Consider the following 22,716-nt stretch of genomic DNA (forward strand, 5'->3'; position numbering starts at 1 on the left):
AACTGCTCTTTCCAAATCCCCAGTTCCCTGCAAGCACCAATGGTGTGTGCTGCAAAGTGAGTCTGCGAGATCTAAGACACCTCACTGTATTTTCTGCCTTGCTTTTGGTTTCTGGAGGTTTGACTCAGTTGTGTATATGGTAAGAGAACTTAGGAACTCCATTCTCAAACAGAAACACGCCTTTCTAAGTCATCTAATTTTTTTTGGTTAGAGGTATGCATTTTCCTGATATAAAGCTCAGTAACTTGGGCTGGGATGTCTTCACTGTTAGGAGCACTTGTTGCTCTTGCAGAGGATCCAGGTTCTATCTATTCCCAGCACCTACCTGGCAGCTCACAACCGTCTGTAACTACAGGTCCAGGGGATTTGATGCCCTCTAATGACTTCCCTGGGCACAACGTACACATGTGGTACACATATAGACATGTAGTCAAAAGTTCTCATACATAAAATAATAAGTGTTTTTAAAAACTCAGTAACTCTTGAGGATGCTGGTTAGAGGATCTGGGTAATATTTCCTTTAGCAAGTTTGCATGAAAGCACCCAGACCTTCCTTGTTGGCCACCTGTTTCCATCTCCCCGACCTCTGTACTCCCTGGCGCTCAGCCCTGTGGGAATCACAGAATTCCAGTCGTGGATCCCATCACAAAATATGGGGGTTATCTGCTCCTCCCTAACTCTGTCTTGCTGTTGATTGTTTGGACTTGCTCTCTCACTGGGCCTAGGTAATTCTGGTTCATCACAGAAACATTCCACAGTCATGAACTGGACTAAGAATACGAATTAAGAGGAACAGATAAAGCCGGGGGAGATGGATCCGTTGTTTAAAGTGCTTGGTACAGGCAAGAGGACCCAAGTTTGGAAGAGCCAGTTATGATGACACCTGTCTGCATCTCCAGTCTCCAGGGTCAGGGAGGTGGACACAGGTGGATCCCCAGAGCTCACTGACCAGACAGCCTGGCTGAACTGGTAAATTTCAGGTTCAGTGAGAGCTCCTGTCTCAAAAAATAAGATGGAAAGTGATTGAGGAAGACACTTATATACATGCAAAAAAAAAAAAAAAAAGCATCAATGTATAAAGGCCAGTCTTGACCACAGAGGTAGAGAGAGCTGGGACCAGAGAGGATGCCATGGCTAACCACAGCCACACAAATTTTTTTAGTATAGGTGTATTATTTGTTTCTTTATAAGTGACAGGATTCACATTTTTCTTTACTTTTCCTTCCAAGGAGCCCTGGAGAGAAGAAGCAGGCAGAAAACTTCCATCTTCTAAGACTCTACGCTCCCTCTCACTACAGTGGCCCTTTGCTAGTTTGGGTAGTTGGATGGTTCATCTAGATGGGAGTTCTAGAATTGTTCACTGCCTTCGGGTCTTTGCATGTGTGCTTTTTCCACTCACATTTTACACTTCAAACTTTCAGCATAACTGACTCTTCTCTGCCTTGTTTAAAGGAGTTTCATTCTATAAAGCTCATACCCAGAGTTTCACATGTTATCTGGCTTATCACTTATATTTCATAATCTGCATTTGCTTGGTAGGATCATGAACACTGATTATATTAGATCTAGAATCGCCTAGGAGACAAGTCTGTGGACACGATAGTGAAGGGTTTTCTAGATTAGGGTAACAGTTGGGAGGACCCAACCGTCGGACACTGTTCCATAGACTAGGCTTCTGGACCATATAAAAAGGAGAACGCTAAAGCGCAAGGGACTAGCGATCATTGCTTTGCTTCCTACCTGTGACCAGATGCCTCAGGCTCTTGTCACCAGAACTCCTCTGCCATGATGGAGAACTCACACAAGCCTCTGGCCCTTAAGCTGCCATTGTCAGTTACTATTCTTAACAGGATCAGCAGGAACTGCTAAGCTTGTAGAGCTGCCTGTTTGCTGCCTCTCAAAGTATTCCCAAGAAAGTAAATACACGTAAAGGAATCAGAGGAGCGTTGTTTGAATGAAGAAAGATCGCAACCCACAAACAAGGGCTGAAGAGATGGCTCAGAGGTTAAGAGCATTGATTGCTCTTCTAGAGGTCCTGAGTTCAATTCCTGGCAACCACATGGTGGCTCACAACCATCTATAATGAGATCTGGTGCCATTTTCTGGCCTGCAGGCATTCATACATACAGGCAGAATACTGTACATATAATAAATAAATCTTTTTTAAAAAGCCCTACAAACAAGACACTCATACTTACGATCTAATGACAATCATTAAGCTGTAGCCAAACACGCTGACCCCCACCATAAAGTATGCCATGGGCAGCCTGTACCTCAGCCACCCGATGGTCCTCTGATTGTTGTAGTAGCCATAGAAGAGAGCAGAATATTTGATGTAGCCCTGTAGGAAAGACATCCAAAGTCTCTGGGTTTGTAATCTCAGAGGCGAGAGCGATCGCACACTTCCATTCTATCAGGGGTTTCTGTCTCGGAGTTTTAACGCAAGTCTACAGAGAGGAAGAATCCTACATATTCAGTTCACAGTGTCTCCAGAGGCCATCCACAGTCCTTGTCTGTTCTTTCTTCATTCTTCCACTGCGCAGAATGCATGGAGATTCAGGCAGGAGAGGAGAGCGCATGTCTCTGTGTGAGCATGTGTGCCCAGGACATAAGCTCAAGAATGCAAAACTCCAAGCTATTGCATTCTATAGCCAAGTTCTTTTGGGGGGGGGGTGTGAGAGAGGGTGCCGTTCAAGACAGGGTTTCTCTGTGTAATAGTCCTGGTTGTTCTGGAACTCACTTTATAGACCAGGCTGGTCTTGAACTCACAGAGATTTGCCTGCCTCTGCCTCCCGAGTGCTAGGATTAAAGGTGTGCGCCACCACTGCCTGGTTCTTTTTTTATTAAAGAAACTTATCCTTTTCTCATACAATACATCCTGCCCTCTCCCCTAGATCCTCTGTTTCCCTTGAGAAAACAAAAAGCAGGATTGACAAGATTTGGTAAAACTAGGCACAAACCCTCATATCAAGGCTGGAAGAGGCAACCCAGTAGGAGGAAAAAGGTCCCAAGAGCAGACAAAAGAGTCAGAGACACCCCCACTCTCACTGTTAGGAGTCCCACAAAACCCCAAAGGTAAACATTCAAAACACATGTGCAGACGACCTAGTGCAGACCTGTGCAGGCGTGGCTGCTGCTTCAGTCTCTGGGAGCCACTATGAGACCTGCTCAGTTGTGTTCCGGCAACAACCACTCTGGAGCCTACAATCCTTCCTCCCTTCTTCTGGGGGGCTACCAGAAATCTGCAGCCAGGCTCTTTTTGGTTTGTTTTGTTTTGCTTTGTTTTTTGGTGCCCCCACCGCTGCTCGACTGTGGCTGGGTTCTTAATGTGCCAGAAATACACAGAAGTTTGTGGAATTTTGTAACATTTCAAAATGACCTTAAGACAGCTGTGCAACCTAAATTTTTTGTTTTCTGTTATTTTTCAACATTTTAAACATTTCGTTTTGTTTTAATTTTGTGTGTGGTGTGTGGTGTGTGTGTGTGTGTGTGTGTGTGTGCAGATGCCACATTGCTGGGCACCTTGGGAAATTACTCCCACTTGTTCCTCATTTCTGAGGAGACTCAAGTGTGACTCTGAGAATGGAGGATGCCAGCCCCATAGCTTGTTGTAAGCAGCACAGTTGCTAGACCTTGGGAACCCTTTGAAGTTGCAGAGCAGAGGCGCGGAGGGTGAGGATGGATACAGGAAGAAGGAAGATTCCAGGGGGCGCCCACTAGCGGGACAGTGAGGCACTGCAGCCTGCTGTGTGCTCAGAGACCACTGACTTCAGAATATGGGGCGCTCACTTGGGAGGACTTAGACTGTCAGCCGCACACTCCTCTTTTGTAAACTCGATGACGGACATTGGCTTTAATGCCACTGGGAATGGGAAACAAGGGCAGCCAAAGTACGACAGGGACATGCTCCGGTTTTTTATGAAGTTCACTTTGGCAGCAGAGAAAATGGATGACGATACCGAGGACACAGACACAAGGCAGGGCGTCCTGAGGGCAGCCGTGGCACAGCACAGACAGGAGGGGTGGGAAACCGTTGGTTTGCTACAAGAGTCCTCTCTGAAGAAAGCATCGCTTTTCAACAGCTAAATGCAACATTCGCTCTATCTACTTACTGCTAAGATGTTTCCCTAGGGTCCCCGGGGGCAGTCTGGCTGGGTACCTCGGGGAAATCGCTTCGATCGCCCCTCCATTTCTGAGGGGACTGATACTTGACTGAGAGGGACGGACACCGGCTCTATCGTCACAAAATGGAAGCGCATTGATATCAAGGTTTGTACCTCAAAATCCCAGAGGACGGAGAAGTCCATGGCTTTTTCTTCCTCAGCTCGAGGCACCGTCTTTCTGGGAATGCTTCCGTAGGGCATGCCCATCAGCACCTCACATGGGGACAGATGGCAGAGAGTAAGCGGACAAAGCGCGAAGCTAACCCCAAACGCTTTAACAAATCCCAATTTCTTCTGTCGGATGACCTTCCCTCACACCCTTATGACAAAGATAAGAACCGACTGAAACTTACAGATTGTTTTAGGATGGATTGACTTTTAAAAAATTATTTTTTATTTGTGTGTGTGTGTGTGTGTGTGTGTGTCTGTGTGTGTCTGTGTGAGTATAGGGGGCACCTGAGGAGGCCAGAAGAGGTCGCCGCATTCTCTGGAGCTGGAGCAGCAGGTGGTTATGAGGCACCTTGAGGTGACCCAACTCCAGTCCTCTGCAGGGGCAGTAGATGTTCAACAGCTGAGCCCTCCTTCCAGAAGCCAGGTTGGCTTTTGAAAAAGAGGAGATTCATTTTTTTTTCTTCCATACTGTCTTTCTGCTTATCGTCTTATTTTCTCCATTAAACTTTACAGTGCCCATCTTGGAAATCTCCCAGTCTACCAATTTTTACTAGTTATGTTACAGATTTATAGTTCTTGTGTCAACATTTTTGAGTGTATTATAAATCAGATAGTAACTGTGTAGAGATTTGTTGGCAATGTTTGTCTATTCAGTGACTATAACCAGCTCCGTAGAGTCTTATTTAAAGTTGAGCACTTTTTGGTTGAATACAGGGATTTAGGGGCCTCTGTGATGATATTACTTATAGACAAATTGTATTTTTATTAAAAAATACAAAATATTCAATTTTTTGATCTATTGGCAACAGTAAAAATTCCAAAAAATGTTGGCAGATCCTAAAGGTAAAGACATAAGATGCTACTCTTAGTTTCTGCAGCATCGGTTTTGATATTTCACTACATAAAATTACTGTTTTTTTTTAAAAAAATATTTATTTATTTATTATACAATATTCTGTCTGTGTGTATGTATGCAGGCCAGAAGAGGGCGCCAGACATCATTACAGATGGTTGTGAGCCACCATGTGGTTGCCGGGAATTGAACTCAGGACCTTTGGAAGAGCAGGCAATGCTCTTAACCACTGAGCCATCTCTCCAGCCCCCATAAAATTACTTTTCTTGTTAATTTATAGGTTTCTGATTTCAGATCTGTTCCTCCCTCCCCCCCTCCCCAGCAGCCCTCTCTGGGTCTGGATTTGTAGTCCTGGATGGCCTAGAACTTGCAATGACCCTCCTGCCTTTACCTCCCAGTACTGGAACTGCAGACATGTGTCACCCAAGGTCTTCTGTTTCTATTCATCAGATTTCAATTTATACTGTTATTGGGAAATATATTACACATAAAGCAGCATACATAATACATAGGTACAGCCAGTCATCATAATAAAACTTAACTACTTTGTATCCAACTATTATATAGCTTTTAAGAACCCCACAAAATTGGGGCTAGGGAGATGGCTCAGTAGGTAAGAGTCCTCGCTGTGCAAGCATGAGGACCTATGTTAGAGTCCCCAGCACCCATGCAAAACGTTGAGTATAGCTGCAGGTGCTATGATGTCAGTGCTGTGGGGGTGGGTGGGAGGTATGAAGAGGGAGAGCAGACAGGAGAATCACTAGGTCTGCTGGCCACCTACCTAACCCCAGGTTCAGCGAGAGAACCTGTCTCTGTTCCCCTGCTTGCTTGTTTAGTCAGGTTCTCACTCTGTAGCCCTGACTGACCTGGGCCTTGTTTTGTACACCAGACTGGCTTTGAACTCATAGAGATCCTCCTGCCTCTGCCTTCCCAAGCACCGGGATTAAAGGCGTGCACCACTGTGTCCAGTTGACAGACTCTGTCTTACCCATGGCAAAGTGATATAGATCAGGAAATCTTATGTTTTTCTCTGGCCCCTGTACATGTGCACAGACACACACGCTTGTACACACATGTGCTCATATAATACACATGCCCCCTGACACGCTACAAACAAGCAACAGGACCTTGTAAATCTCCAGAATTGTGCCCTGTTCCACTTCAACAGAGAGCTCATCTCCTAACTGCTTCCTTATTTTTCCTTGTAATTCTCTTCCTTTTGTTTAGTTTTGACTGTTTCTCTCTTTTTCTTTCTCAGGGTAAAAAAAAAATTAAATGAGATCTTAATTTTTTTACTCCTTTTAAGTACAGATGAAAGGCAGAAACGTGTTATCAGCATGTTAGTTCCATGCTTTGTACTGAACAACCAAGGCAACTGACATAAATACTGAATTCAGACGGAGCTGTGCATTGTGGAGCATGCTTATAATTCAGGTGTCAGGAGGAATGAGGCAGAGGGATTGTGAGTTTGAGGACAGTCTGGGCTTTATTACAATACCTTATCTCAAAAGAAAAAATTTAAAAAGAATGAGAGATTATAGCTAAATAGAACAAGAGCATTTGGAAAGTGTAACCGAAGTTGCTGGCCGTAGTAAAGCCTCAACACGATCTGAAGGCACAGGAAATTCTGTCCTTACCTCTGGGATGATGACTAGACCAAATATTAAGCCAAAAAGGACGAGGTTAACTCCATACATCCATCGGAGAAAGATGAAGTATGATGCCACCGAAGACCCAAAGTGACCTGGGGCAGAAAGATGGCACAGAGAAATGTGTCAACGTGCCTGCAAAAGTGGTTTTCACACCAGAGTGTCAAATAAACACCCGGAGCTCAATTTTCTTGTTCCAGCGAGATAACCTGAAACTCTGTGGGTAATTGAGCTACTCGAGCTCTCACATCAGAAAGTGAGGAATCTGGATTTGAATCTGGTTCCTACACTCATCCAATGCCCACTTTTTCCCTGATGCAGCAGAATCTATGAAATAATCTAACCAGAAGGCCAAGTATACTCAGAATCTAAGCCTTGGGAGACTTCTCTGAGGAAACCAATTAAAAACAGTGATGCTAAAATACTGACTTTCAATGTCCTTGATCTTCATTTCCCAGGGAATACACTGAGTCTTGAAATTGTCAAAGTCCCTTTTAAACTTGATCCATTTCTGAAACGAAACAGATAAAACCTTCAGTCACCAACATGTTGACCTTAAACACCACGGGGCAAAGTTGAGTCATGGGGGATGCTGAGGAAACTGGGTAGTGGTTTTGTGTATGTGTGTTTGTGTGCATGTGTGTGCATGTGCGTGTGTGTGTGTTTGTATGTGTGTGTGTTGAAATGTTGAAGTAAGGGGCAGAGAGAAGGGAATGGGGCTTGGGTGTTAAGGGCAGGAAGCCTGGCAGCAGTAGGGGAGGGTGCTTGGAGAAGCAGGGCAGAGGCAGTGGGGGTGTGGGGACAGAAACATTTGCAGAGCCAGAGCTACAGCACAGCGCAAGTCTGTAGTGTGGAAGACAATTCAAATCCGGACATTTTGATATGAATTTTAAAATTCTGCGTACATTTTCTTGGCCCTCTGATACAACTCTCTTGATATTAAAACAAAGAATCAAGGAAAAAGAAAGCTCACGACTCACATTCATAGGGAGTCAAGAGCCCCGGTTCACTGGAAGAGTTGCTGAACTGTATGGAGAGGTCTTGGCCCAGCTCTGCTCATCCTTTTCCTGGTGAAATCACTGACTTTGTGGGGCAGAAGAGAGTTAGAAAAGAATTCCTCCTTCCCTTGGAGTGCTCCAGTTTGGAGCTTGAATGTTCCCTCAAAAGCGCATGTGTGCAAGGTTTGTTCCCAGAGAAGCGCTACAGAGGGATGGTGGAAATCTTAGGTCGTGGAGCCTAGTGGGAGGTCTCTAGGTCATTGGGTGTTCACCCAAACTGGACAGGGAGACCCTAGTCCTCTTCTCCCCCTCCCGTTGTTTTATTCAGCTTCTGTCTCTTCCTCACCCCCTGATTGAGACAGGATCTTGTTATGGATCCCAGGCTTCCTGGAACTCAAGGTCCTTCTGCTTCAGTCTCCTGAGTGCTGGGGTTCCAGACATCATCTCCACATCTGGCCTTCTCTCTCTCTCTGTATTCTGGACACGTGGTGTGCAGGGCTGCTTTGCCATGTGATCCATAGACCCAAAGTAGCAAGGTTACTCATAGGTTAGGAAACTGTAAGTGTGAGCCTAAATATTCGGCCCTCTTTCTGAGCTATCTCGGAATATGTTACAGTCACACACACACACACACACACACACGAACTAGATATAAAATTGATACGCAAATCTATACTTTCCCACATACCTTAATAACTAACTGTTATAGAAATGGAAAATTATACCATTTACAAAAGCAACTAGGATATAAGCTATATAGAAATAAACTTAAAACATGGAAAAATCTATATGACAAATCATACTGAAAGATGCAAAACCTTGAGAAACAGTATTCTGGATACAAAGAATACGTAGATCAAATCACACCAAGGATCTAAGATAATTTGCACTCACACATGTAACTTTAAGAACTGAACTCATGCTGGGCGGTGGTGGCACACGCCTTTAATCCCAGCACTCGGGAGGCAGAGGCAGGTGGATCTCTGTGAGTTCGAGACCAGCCTGGTCTACAAGAGCTAGTTCCAGGACAGGCTCCAAAAATAGAACTGAACTCATGAACTCATGAGTGTTAAGAGTGATGGTCCCTGAGGGGGGATGGGCAGGGTGGAACGAAGAGGGAAGTTAATCGGTGGGTCCTGGGTCAGACGTCTGCAGTGCTGATTGACAGATGCCAGCGTTCTGTCTATCATAAAAGGCTACTAGAAAAGACTAGAAAGTTTTCACCATAAAGAAATGATATATGTTAGAGAAGATGGATTTATTTAACCTGGTTAATTAATTTATTTAGCTTACATGACATATAGTATGTATGTATATGTATATATATATATGCTTGGAATATTATCCCATTTATGCTACACTGTTAATATTTAATTATTTAACTGATACATAATGCTTTTTGTGCTTTTATGTATCAATTAAAATACAGTTTCAATAAAAAATTTAATGACCTATTTTGGAATCTGGCAAAGTGATTTTAAGAATGAATGTGAAATCATAAGCAAGGGAAGAGCTTTTCTTATGTAAAATATTTATTTATTTGTCATCCCAGCTACAGTTTCCCTGCTCCTCTCCTTCCTGCTCCTCTGCCTCCACGGCCCTCTGTCCTCACCCCCCAATCCAGTCTTCCTCTGTTTCTGTTTAGGAAAGGGCAGGCCTCCCATGAGTATCAACAAAGCATGGCATATCAAGTTGCAGTCAGACTAAGCACCTCCCCAAGTATTAAGGTTATGCATGGTGACCCAGTGTGAGGAGTAGGGTCCCAAAAGTCAGTTAAAGAGTCAGAGACAGCCCTTGTTCCCACTGTTAGGTGTTCCACAAGAACTCCAAGCTACACAACTGGAACATACATGCTGTGTACCTAGGTCAGTCCCATGCAGGTTCCTGGTTGTTGGTTCAGTCTCTGTGAGCCCCTATCAGCCCAGGTTAACTGATTCTGTGAGTTTTCTTGTGGTATCCTTGACCTTACAATCCTTCCTCCCTCCCTTCTGCCGGATTCCCCAAACTCCGCCTAAAGTTCAGCTGTGGGTCTGCAACTGTTTCCTTCAGTTGTTGGATGAAGCCTCTCTGATGACATTTGAGCTAAGGACCAATCTGGTCGCTGGAGATGGCCAGTTCAGGCTCTGTATCGGCTATCACTAGGAGTCTTAGCTGGGGTCATCCTTGCAAACTCCTAGGAGATTCACTTGTGCCAGGTTTTTACCTGACCCTGAAATAGCTCCCCCTTTCCAGTAGTCTCTTTCAGTCTCTCCCCTTCTACCCCCCTTAATCGCTCATGTTCCCATCCCCAATGGCCCCCAGTTCACTCACAAAGTGTAAGCGATTTTTTTTTTAAACAAACAAAGCTAAAAGGAGAAAGCTAGAGCTGTCATGGTGTTAAATGGTTCTTCATAACAAAAGCCCCAGACAGGTTCCGTGTAGGAACTAAATGAATGAGAAACCATAGCTTTAAAATCAGAGGTAATTAACTACAATGAAGAAAGGGTGCCTCAATAAGACCCACACAAAACACCAGCCACTTGAAGCAGGTTCTGACCCAGCTCAATAAAGCAGCACTGCCAAGCCCTTATGGGGACATCACTGGTCATTCTCATAACCTGATGATCCCACAGCTTGGCTGTGTTTTCACCAAGTCAAGATGCCTTGATTTGAGTACTGCAAGACAAAATAAATACCAGTGTTCTTAACACCATTCATTCTGGGGGTGTATTTGCTGTAGAGGAAACACATACACAATGATGTTCCACGGATAAGGGTGGAATGCGTGGCAAGGGGCAGCCGGCTTCCATCCCTGGAGGACTCAGGATGATCCACCGGACCCCACATTCAGAGTTCTAAGAGGAACCTGGCACTGATGGCCAAGCTGGCAGGTGTTTGTGGTGGTCCCTCTGTGCTCACGCTGAGCAGGCTCTCCCATGCTGTTGTCTGCGGAGCCCCCTTACCTTAGCCATCAGCATCCTGTAGGCATACAGGTGTTTGCCCTGCCCTTTCCCCAAGGCTCCTTCATACTTCTCCACGAACGCCTGGGCTTCCCTGGTCAGGAAAGAACATGCAGGAGGTGAGGAGAGACATGAACTAAATCAGAAATCTAAACCGCGAGGCTGAAAGTCTCACATGTTTATACCTGAGTTAGCACATCGATTTTACGAAACAGTACATTTTATCCACCAAATTTCCCCCAAGCCACCAATGCCAGGCAAGCATTCGCTACTGATAGGCATGATTTTGTCATTGCTCTCCAAGACTTTGCCCCTTGGTGTTACATCTGTGAATAAACTGTACTGTGACAGTTTGTTATGTTATGTTAGGAAGATTAACAGCTCTAAAACAGGGAGTTCATAGGGCGTGGTGGTGCTCGCCTTTACTCCCAGCACTTGAGACAGAGGCAGACAGCTCTCTCTGAGTTTGGGGCCAGCAAGGCCTACATAGAGAGTCACAGGACAGCCAGAGCTACATAGAGGCCCTGTCTCAACAAAACCAAAAATAATAAATAAATAAATAAATAAATAAATAGATTAAATTAAATAAAAATGGGGTGGTGGTTATTTTGGTCATCTGGCTAGGACCATGGAAAAGTAGATTGGTTAGAGAATAGAAATCAGACTAAAAGCAGAATAACTCTTTGATTTTATTTTTTAAATGTGTGTGTGTGTGTGTCTGTCTGTGTGTACATGGGCATATGTGTGCCACTGTGCATGTGTGGGGATCAAAGGACAACTTCCGGGAGTCAGTTCTCACCGTCTGCTATAGGTTCTGGGATCTAGTCCAGGGTGACAGGGTCGTGTGGCAAGCACTTTTTTTTTTTTTTTTTTTTTTTTTTTTTGCCAGCAGAGACATCCTACCACCCCAGTGAGTTTTAACTATTGTGGGAATATTGTGCTTTGAATCTGAAATGACCCCTTCAAGTTCACATTTTAAGTGCTTATTCCCAAGCTACTGGTGCTGGTATGGGAAATTGTCGAGTCTTTAAGAGATGAAGGGTGGTGGCGCACGCCTTTAATCCCAGCACTCGGGAGGCAGAGGCAGGCGGATCTCTGGGAGTTTGAGGCCAGCTTGGTCTACAGAGCTAGTTCCAGGACAGGAACCAAAAAGCTACGGAGAAACCCTGTCTCGAAAATCAAAAAACAAAAAAAAAAAGAGAGAGAGAGAGAGAGAGATGAAGGCTTGTTGGTGGAAGTAGGTCTGGAGGGGCAGGCTTTGAGTGTTCTATCCAATCCCCGGTACCAGCTTGCTTTCTCTGTTTTCTGCTTTGAGTGTTGTATCCAGTCCCTGGTTCCAGCTGGCTTTCTCTGTTTCCTCTTTGATTTAAGACTGCTCCTGTCATCATGAATTCTCCTCCGCCTTTTCTGCTATGATATACCGATGCCTCTGTGAGTCGAACTAAACCTTCTTTGAAGTAATTGCTTCTATAACCAATCCCCCATCTGCTGAAGATTGATCCTGGGAGCCGAGGTTCTAGAACTGATCTTCATGGTAGGTCAGCTATTTACTATCATGCTACACTCTCAGACTCCCTCTTGCCCCCTCTTTCAGGTCATTTGCTAAGACCAGTCTTCTGGCAAAGCGCAAACCACGAGACTGGGATTAAAGTAACAACCTCAACTCCTGGGCATCAGACATTCTTATGCCAATGACACCTCCTACCTTGTCCCATTGTTAATGATGTCCCTATGCTTCTCACCTGAGCTCCCTCAGCTTCTTTGCCATGGGCCAGGGTTTGTTCCTCATGGTGGAGATGAGCTTCTTCTTTTCTTCCACCTGCTCCAGGATCTGAGCCAGCTCCTCCTCAGACAGGGACTCTCCAGTAGAAGCACTGGAGGCTAAGGAAGTAGACCTAGGAGCAGAACCATGTCAAATTCAGGTGACAGTTAGAAGGGCTCTGGACAGGGGAGGATTTCATAGGAAAGATGAGCAAGATCTTTGACATTCATAGTTGATGGAGCTTGTCCCTATCAGAAACAGGCAGTGGCTCCTCCCACTGCCAGCTAGAGGAGGCCAGACTTGTATCCTGTAGCCATAGGTTGCCTTCTCAAACTTGATTTCTCTGAGTTCTCCATCCATACACTCTCTAGCACAGTGGTGTCCAATAGAAACAAAAGGTGAGTGTGGAGGCCCAAAAATGTGAGCCTATTTCCACATTGACCGAAGGTTAGAGAGTTGGAACTTCTATTTCTTCAAGGTTATTGTCTGTTTCTACCTCAAACAAAAGGCCCACCTAGATTTAGATCAGAGTTCTGCTCTCTCAAAGTTATTGTCAACAGATGTGGATAATATCCAGACCTTGTATTTTAGGAATAGAGAAGTAAATCTGTTTATAAGCCCCAAACAAAAGTCTAAGGATCCAACTAAGTTCCAGCTCCCTTAGGGGAATAACAATGGATTCCACTTAGGGAGTGGTTTGCCTACAAAATGTTTTGGCCTAAGATATGAGCGCTACTTGTCTTGTTCTAGCAACAGATGTTTAACTATGAATGTAGCCTGCAACCTTCAACTGGTCTGTTCATTTCCTTGAATCATGTCAATGCAGTTTTTTTTTAAATCTTGCTCCTATCTTTAGGGTCAGGGGTATTTTAAGAAATTGAAAATTAGGGCCGGGTGGTGGTGGCGCATGCCTTTAATCCCAGCACTTGGGAGGCAGAGGCAGGCGGATCTCTGTGAGTTCGAGACCAGCCTGGTCTACAAGAGCTAGTTCCAGGACAGGCTCCAAAACCACAGAGAAACCTTGTCTCGAACAACCAAAAAAAAAAAAAAAAAAAAAAGAAAAGAAATTGAAAATTAAATGCAGATTTCATTATTCAGCAGAACTCCCTCCCAATACTCTGCTGTGTTTCTGTTTTGTTATTTGCACTAGCATCATTGTATTCTTCACTTATTTTCTGATCCCTAGAAGTGGTATTTTTTTTTATCAAAGTTGGTCTCTGACAGGTAAGCCATTTATAGTTTAAAATTTTTCTTTGCTCATTCATTTATTCATTTGTTCCTTCTTTATTTCTTGTAAGGATTTCAGGGCTGACAAGATGTCTTACATGGCAAAACACTTGCCATGAAATCCTGATGGAGTTTGATCTCTGGAACCCACATAAAGGCACAAACTTGTCCCATGAACTTCAAATATGCACAGGGGCATTGACTAACCCCCAACACACTGTGCTGGCTAATTTAATGCCAGCTTGACACAAGCTAGTGTTGTCTGAGAGGATGGAGCTGACAAAGTCATGAGGAGCAATCCAGAAAACAGCACCCCTCCATGGCTACTGCATAAGCTCCTGTCTCCAGATTCCGGCCCTGTTTGAGTTCCTGTCCTGACTTCCTTCAGGATGAACATTGCTATGGAAGCGCAAGCAGAATAAACCATTCTCTCCCCAGTTTGATTTTTGGTCATGGTGTTTCCTCACAGAAATAGAAACCCTAACCAAGACACACACTAGCAATTTTTTTTATCTGAAAACTTCATTTAAAATACTTTCATTACAAATTTAAATTCCAAGAAAACCCCTTATTGTCCTCAGTCATTCATAAATATGAACAACGTGGCACATCTTTCATTTGAGAAGTTCCCATTAAAAACGGTAAAATGTGATCACAGGTATTAGTCCCACTTCTAAGGGGCAGTGATGTTCTCAAGCACTGTGCATGCTGGCGTTATAAGATTATTGCACCATTCAGAATTTAGAGCTTAATCCCTATACTAAATGGAAGAAATAATATTTTTATGCTTCAACAAGGGTAACTTGTCCTTAAATAATGATTTTCCCTGGATTCCTAAGTATTCAAATGCACATAATGAGTATTTGTTTCTCTAATTTTCTTTTTAAATTCACCTACTTTCTTGTGTTGTTGTTTTTTTTAATCATAGTGTTATAACTACAATAAAAGTTCATTAAACAACAACTCCTTCTGGTTAAGAGAATGGAATTTATGACCAACTTAACATTCCAGTTGGATAGGGTCAATCTCTTGACCTAGGGACCACCCTTAGGAAAGTGGGCTTACCATACACCATGCTGGAGATGAGTAGAATAATTAATTATTCCTTCAATTCAACAGCCTGCCCCTTTCATCCACTCTTCCAGGTCTCCAGTGCAGTAGCTTACCTGGCTAGAGTCATGTACCTTATTAGTCTGCTTGGGTTTTTTTTTTGTTGTTGTTGTTTGTTTGTTTGTTTGCTTTTCTTCTTCCTCTTTTCCAACTGTGTTTCTCCTAGCACTTTGAACTTACCAAACATTTGGACTTCCTTATGCCTTCTCTGAAGTCTCTCCCGACACCATGGGACTCCTCGTCCATGTGTCTGCCTCCCTGACCATCTTCAGTGGCATGGCTTTCCCCTTCCTCTCCATTCTCTGGGTAGCAGCTGCGGTGTATAGCTGGCCCATTCTGGGGGTTATTTTAAACCTTAATAACATTGTCCTTGAGTTTCCATTTGAGTTTATTCTTTAATTCTTTTAATAATGAGACTAAGAATCCCAAGGAGGGGCCTTGATTTTCCCTGTATCAACAGTTTGGTAGAAACCTTTGTTGAATGTAACATACTACTGAGAATGATCAATGAAATCTAAGTGCACCAGTCATGTGACGTTGAACTTTGATCAGAATAGCTATTCATGAGCCTGGGCACCGGTCAGGGAAACTCTGAGAAGTCCTGTTCAGTGAAGGGCCCAGAGCAGGTGTGTCCTAGGTTGGGGACACTTATCTCACTCCAACTCAGAGCCGGGTTACAGATAAATCAGCAAGAACATGAATTGACACAAGAGCCTGAGGAGCCCTCTGACACACCAGAGACTTCCTATGGCTGCAAACCTCAGCCCAAAAGCTCACAAAATTGGCAAGTTTTAATTAAAGTTTTTTGGAGGGGGTGTTTTTGTTTGTTTGTTTTTGTTTTTTGAGACAGGGTTTCTCTGTAGCTTTGGAGCCTGTCCTGGAGCTCACTCTGTAGATTAGGCTGGCCATGAACTCACAGAGATCCATCTGTTTCTGCCTTCCTACTGCTGGGATTAAAGCCGTGCACCACCACTGCCTTGCCCAAATATTCTATTAATAGTCTTTTTGTACTGTCTTCACACTCTAATAGCATTACACTCTTCATTTACAGTACATGTCAATTCAGATATCAAATTTCATCTTAAATGTTTGCTCTGGATTTGTAGTTTGTAGAATAGTAATTGAAAAAGTAGATACACGTGGGCTGGAGAGATGGGTCAGTGGTTAAGAGCATTGCCTGCTCTTCCAAAGGTCCTGAGTTCAATTCCCGGCAACCACATGGTGGCTCACAACCATCTGTAAAAAGGTCTGGTGCTTCTTCTGGCCTGCATACATGCACACAGACAGAATATTGTATACATAATAAATAAATAACCAAAAAAAAACCCAAAAAACAATTTATAAAAAAAAAAGAAAAAGTAGATACTCGTACACAAACTGCTTTAGACAAGCTTTAAAAAATTTCTTCTGAGCTGGGCAGTGGTGGCACATGCCTTTAATCCCAGCACTTGGGGGCAGGTGGATCTCTGTGAGTTCGATGCCAGCCTAGCCTACAAGAGCTAGTTCCAGAATTCTTCCAAATCAAGTGATATACAGTTATTTTTCTTTGATGTTTATATCATTATAAAATATTTTGATTCCAAAGTCAGTTAAGGTCAGTTTCAAAACTCTATTTGTTGGTCCAAGTTAGATAAATTTACTAACTTAGTTGCATGAATGTCAAATTCAGATTATACATTAAATCAAGTAGGAAACTCATTTCTTCGGTCTCCCTGGTCACATTCCAAGTGCTCGGTGCCTAGTGGTTATTGCACTGGCGAGCACAGCCACAGAGAACTTCTGCAGAGAATGCCCATGCTATGCCCCTCCCCGTGCCCTGGTAATACTGGCTGTTCACTAATACAGGATCCAAATTACTGTGTGTGCTCAGTACATTCTCTGTGATAAAAACACAATAGCTAACAGGGCAGGCGAAAAGAGTGTGGAGAAAGATTTCGTGTGGCCATTGGAATGAGAACACCCTCCATAGGCTCATATATTCTTGGTTCCCAGTCAGTGGAACTATTTGAGAAGGATTAGGAGGCTGGAGGAGGTGTGTCATTGGGGGTGGGCTTTGACTTTTCAAAAGTTTAAGCCAGGCCCATTGCCTCTCTCTGCTGTCTGTGGAACAGGATGTAAAGTTCTCAGCTACTGCCCTAGAGCCATGCTTGTCTGCTTCCCACTGTGACGATCATGGACTCACCTTCTGAAGCTGTAAGCTTCCAGTTAAACTCTCTCTTCTGTAAGAGTTTCCTTGGTCATGGTGTCTCTTTGTAGCAGTAGAATATGAACTAAGACATTATGTTTGGAAAACCTTAATAAGGCTCATAAAAAGATTAACCAGAACTACTACTACTTCAGGTTTCGGAGATCACATTACAGAAATCTCTATGAATTTTAGCTTCTTAACTCTTGGAAATTTGGATGTAGAAAGCCTAGCCATAGGCACGGTAGGTCATACCTCACACATTCCCAGTGATCGTTGTCACTGGGTCTTTGAATGATGTTTTCTCCATTGGAGGGAGTTGTCATTGTTTGTGTAAATTCTATCTGTTCTCCAGATACTTACTGAAATGCTCACCTTCTCTGTCGAGGAAACACAATGCCCCAGGGCCCCAGCGGTACAACACTATCAAATCTTGTCTTGTGTGCACATTGCTCTCTGCCTTGTCTTAATTGAGGCTCATCTTTCCTCCTGGGCAATCAGCATCTGGGGAACCAGGGCTGAGTATTTTCATCCCCGTCATGGCAGCCAGCTAAAAATGGCACTGTTGAGTTCTTGTCTGTAAGTCCTTCTATTGCGCATGTCATTTAGGGTATGGGTTTCTTGTAAAATTTAAGATGCTCAAGGGCAATCAACAATGCATTTAAGCCAGCTGGAGGTGTAGCTTAATGATAGGACATGTGCTTATAATGCGAAAGAACCTGGGTTCAATGCTCGGGCACAACAACCAACCAACCAAAAGAAAACTCGAAGCATGGTGGCATGTGATTACAATCCCAGCACTGGGGAACCAACACCTGTTAATCCTGTGCAGAGGCACAACCCCTGAACACAGACAAATGTGTTGTCAGTATGCAGTGTGTGCATCTGAGTATGATGCACAGGAGGCCAGAAGGGAGCACTGGATCCCTGGAACTGGAGTTACAGGCTTTGGTGAACTGTCCAACACAGGTGCTGGCAACTGACCTTGGGCCCTCTGGAAGAGCAAGCAGTATGTGCTCTTAACCACTAAGCCACCTCTCCTGGAGCTGGAATGAAGATATTCCAAAGAAACACTTGTGCCTTTCCATTTGGTTATGATATTATTGAAACCATGGACCCCAGGAATTAGAATTTTCAAGGAATCTCATTCTGGGAGAAGCAAAAGACTGAATCCTGGTGCCAGCCCGAGGAAGGAACAGGAAAAGATTTCACATCGTTCTCAGAGTTCATCAGACCACCTTACAGGAGAGATTATCAAACCTGAACCAATGATGGAAAGTACCAAGCCTTAACCAGGACTGCCTAGTTATACTTACCCCCTGTCCTTAAACTTCATGTCAGGGCCTCCAGATAGACTTGGGGTGGAAGGGATAGTGGCTACCGGACCTCTTTGTTCCTCTTCCCAAAGTGGTTAAATTTTATAAACCCCTTTTCTCTTCTTATCTCTTATTGAACATGTCAGGGTCTGGGTTTTGGCCCTAACTAACTCTGTCAGCAATATGGGCAAAGAAAGCTTGCTGGAACCCAGAAGGAACATCAAGTGTTGGGCATTACCCTGATTTCCATGCCTACTTCAAAAGTCTCCCCCATCAGCGTCATAAGGGATTCTTCAAATATCCCCAGAAGCGAGTAAGTCATAGACTATTTCTAATGAGTGACAAAGACAAGTCACCAAAAGTCACAAAATGGAAGGAACACGACCTGTAGATTCCATCAGTTGCCTGTATACTGCCCCATACACTAGCGAAACAAAGGACTCCGGGTCAATTACCCAAATGCCCATAGCCCCAGAGCTGGCAGAACTCTTGAAGTTCTAGACGGTCATATTTCTAGAAGTGAGAAGGGTACATACACACAAGGGGTAGGAGTGTGCATGATCCCTGTACGACTTCCAAATCCAATGGCATTCATTGTTTTCAGCTGGAGTGATAGTGAGTCTCCAGTTGAAAGTCAGGAACCTTGAGACGTTATCTCCACTCGGCCCCGGGCCACCTCCTCACACCCACAGCTTCACTTACAATACGAGCTACTATAATAAACAGTGTATTGGGGCCCCATCTACATATGATGGCTTGGGAAAGTAGGAGCAAGAGCAGTAGCTACTTCTCCCCAAAAGTGAAAACCACCCCGTGCCAGGGCATGGAAGAGGATAGCTGAGTCGAGGGAGATTGTCCCAGTGTGAGTGAGCTACAACCCACCTGGCTTTCCTCAGCTGCTTGTCTGTCTCCTTCTGCCGAGCCTCCCTTTCCTTCTTTGGAGGTGTTCTCCTATCCTTGAGGGAAGTCCTCCGGTCCTTCTTCCTCCCCTGGGAAGGTCTCTCCACCTTGACAGGTTTTTGTCCCCTAAGCCCCTTGTTTCCATGTTCCACCTGCCTCTTCCGGGAAGACCCTGGCCTGGGGCTACCCTTAGTTGGCTCCTTCCGGCTAGACTGGGCTTGGTGCCTGTCTTGGGGCCGTGCAGCTGTGGAAGCTTGTTTCCTTGAGGGTCTCCTTGTTGACTTGTCACCTGCAAAAGCAGAAAATGTACAGTGGTGGCACTACAAGCCTCAGCCCAAGAAAGCATCACTCCCTTGTAAGGGTTGAGCAACAAAAATCCAACGTGCTTCCTAGAGCCTACGAGCTCTGTTGAGCTCTGAACAAGATGCCCTCAAATATAGCACCTTGATATATTGAGAGCTTTATGCTGAAGAAAATTGAGAAATCACAAATGATCATTCTCTTGACCCTCCCTCATATCCCTGGAGACCAACTCTGATAGAGAGAGGTCCTGTACTACACTATCAGTAAAAGAGAAGCTAAGCAGACAGAACTTCCTCATGGCTGACCAATATTAGCTCATGCTATATTATTCTTCAACATAGTTCATAAAAGTACAATTCTTGGGGGCTGGAGACGTGGCTCAGTGGTTAAGAGCACAGGCTGCTCTTCCAGGGGACCTGGGTTCAATTCCCGGTACCCACAGGGCAGTTCACAACTGTCTGTAACTCCAGTTCCAGGAGATCTGATACCTTCATGCCAATGTACATAAAATAAAGTTTTAAAAAAGTCCAATTCTCCCTAGAGTTTTAGGTCTTTGTTTCTGAAGCTCTTGGGTCTCATAAAACTTAAGTGGATTTGTACACATGTCTCTTGTTAATCTGTCTTGCTATAGAAATCTCAACCATGAACCTGTACACCCCACAACCCCAATGACCTATTATGGAAGCTTCTAGTTTGAGACAGTTACTGTCTTTCTCTAACCTGCTGGCTTCCCCCTGATCTTACCTAAACCTTGAATATCCATCTATATTGGTGTTTTCCTTCCTCCTGTTTTGTGGTTCTTTGGATCAAGGTAGATTCATGTGCAAACTTCCAATGCTGTGGCAGTTTGAATGAGAATGGCCCCTGTCCTAGTTAGGGTTTCTACTGCTGTGAAGAGAAACCATGACCACGGCCACAACCGATTAAGTAAGTCCCAGATGCTCTTTAGAGCATAGGAGAACTTCCATGCAAGCCTTTGTCCTTTGATCTCAATTTTATGATAGAACAATTTTTTTTAAAGGATTTACTTTTACTTTTATTTTGTGTGTGTCTTTCTGTGTGTATGCATGTGGGTGTGTATACCAGCAAGAGGCCAGAAAAGGATGTTAAGATCCCCTGGCGCTGGAGTTACAGGCTCTTGTGATTCAAACAACATGGTTGCTGGGAACCAAATTCAGGTACTGTGCAAGAACAGCAGTACTCTCAACCTCTGAACTGCTTCCCCAGCCCATTAAAATGGGCCTGGACATTCACATCTGTAGTCTCAGCACCTAGAAGGCAAAGACAGAGGGGTGAGAAGTTCAAGGTCAACCTCAGATACACACTGAATTCCAGACTGGTCTGGGGTACATAAAATCTTGTCTCAAAAAGGGCAGGAGCATATCTGGAGAGAGAAGTCGATGGTTAAGAGCATATACTGCTATTATAGGGGATCTAAGTGCATCTCCCAGTACCCATGTCAAGAGACTAACAACTAACTGTCTATAACTCTGGCTCCAGGGGATCAGACACCATCTTCAGGCTTCCACAGACACTTGCACTCATATGTACAGACACACAAGCAAATACACATGCACACACACAGAGACACACAAGTAAACACACACACAAGTAAGTAAGCATATAAATTTTTTCTTAAAGTTTATTTATTTATTATATATGCACATGCCATAAGAAGGCACTGGATCTCATTATAGATGGCTGTGGGCCATCATATGGTTGCTGGGAATTGAACTCAGGACCTCTGGAAGAGCAGCCAGTGCTCTTAACCTCTGAGTCATCTCTCCAGCTTCTATAAATTTAAAATTTTTAAAGAGTGGAAGCAAATCAGTGCTTGGCTATATAGAAAGACTGTCTCAAAAAGAAAAATTGTATTTTAGGAGGTTGGGAATGCAGTCAAGACATGAGCTTCTCGAGAGAGAGAAAACCTGCACTCAAGTGTCTTTTCAATGTCTATATTTATGATCCCACGGCTTTTTGAGTTGTACCTTCAAAAGGTATAATTTACAACAAGATTTAAACATTAAGCAAAGTTTAAAATTTAAGTGAAAACTAGGACTGGGGAGATGACTTAGCAGTGAGGAGCACTGGCTGCTCTTCTAGAGGACCTGCGTTCCATTCCCAGTACCCACATAGAGGATCATTAAGTGTCTGTCACTCCAGTTCCAGGGGGTCTGGTGCCCTTTTCTGGCTTCTGCAGGCACTGCACACATGTGGTGCACAGACTTACACGCGGACAAAACGCTCATACACATAAAATTTAAAAAACAAATAAAAATTTAAATGGAAGTAAAATATAGTTAGTTTTTATTGCCAGTTCAGTCTAGAGTCTACACAATCTAGAGTCACCTAGGAAGTAGGAACCTAAATTGAGGGATTTCCCCAATCAAATTGGCTTGTTACCACATCCGTGGGGACAGTCTTGATTATTTACTGACACAGGAAAGCCCAGCCCACTGTGGGAAACTATTCCTCAGGAAAATGGTCCTGGCTTATATAAAAGCAAGCCAGCCAGAGTCCAGGCAGAGAGCAAGCCAGCAAGCAGCACTCCTCATGGTTTCTGCTTCAGTTCCTGCCCCGAGTTCCTCCCTCAGTGATACACTGTGACCTGGAAGTGGAAGCCAAGTGAATCTTTCCTTCTACAAGTTGCTTTCGGTTATGGTTCGGTGTTTATCTCGGCAGCCGGACAGTAAACAAGAACAAAAAGCTGGGTTACTGATTTTCTTAGCATGGTCTCATTTGGAAATGAAACTGTAAAGTGGTCTTAGGATGTGTATTATTTGGGTTTAAAGATGAGAGGTGCTAATGTTTAAATCTAACGTTACAAATATTCTTACCTTAAATAAACACCTTTTGCTTATTTTCCTGTTTCAAACATCCTTGCTTGGGAGGGCTTTTGGAAACTGATCATTATTATCTCCGTGGATAATTTTGACCCTACCAGTTGTGTTGTAGTTTCTTGATGTTTAACCAGCACGCAGTGGAAAACCTGATCTCAGGAGGAGGAGGCTCTGTCCCCTCCCAATGTCCTCTCCATTTTCCTCATTTCCTCGTTACCTCAACATTTTCATGAGGTTTTCCGCCAGGAACCCCAGCAGTTCACACTGAAGACGAGCCTCCATTAGGGAAGGAGGAACCAG

The 22,716-nt window shown here is 44.0% G+C and overlaps 1 protein-coding gene across 1 annotated transcript in view; it reads right to left on the reverse strand.

Annotated features, from left to right (window-relative positions):
- Tmc2 (transmembrane channel like 2) overlaps positions 1 to 22,716 on the reverse strand; it is a 53,095-nt gene that overhangs the window by 25,986 nt on the left and 4,393 nt on the right. Inside the window, exons 2-8 of the mRNA XM_057781771.1 lie at positions 19,256 to 19,562; positions 12,516 to 12,668; positions 10,777 to 10,867; positions 7,266 to 7,347; positions 6,825 to 6,931; positions 4,278 to 4,376; positions 2,199 to 2,341 (exon numbers count right to left, since the gene is read on the reverse strand). Of these exons, the coding sequence (XP_057637754.1) occupies positions 2,199 to 2,341; positions 4,278 to 4,376; positions 6,825 to 6,931; positions 7,266 to 7,347; positions 10,777 to 10,867; positions 12,516 to 12,668; positions 19,256 to 19,562 (982 nt within the window). The remainder of the gene's footprint in view (positions 1 to 2,198; positions 2,342 to 4,277; positions 4,377 to 6,824; positions 6,932 to 7,265; positions 7,348 to 10,776; positions 10,868 to 12,515; positions 12,669 to 19,255; positions 19,563 to 22,716) is intronic.

This window comes from Chionomys nivalis, chromosome 9 (assembly GCF_950005125.1).
Source record: "Chionomys nivalis chromosome 9, mChiNiv1.1, whole genome shotgun sequence".
Lineage (NCBI taxonomy): Eukaryota > Metazoa > Chordata > Mammalia > Rodentia > Cricetidae > Chionomys > Chionomys nivalis.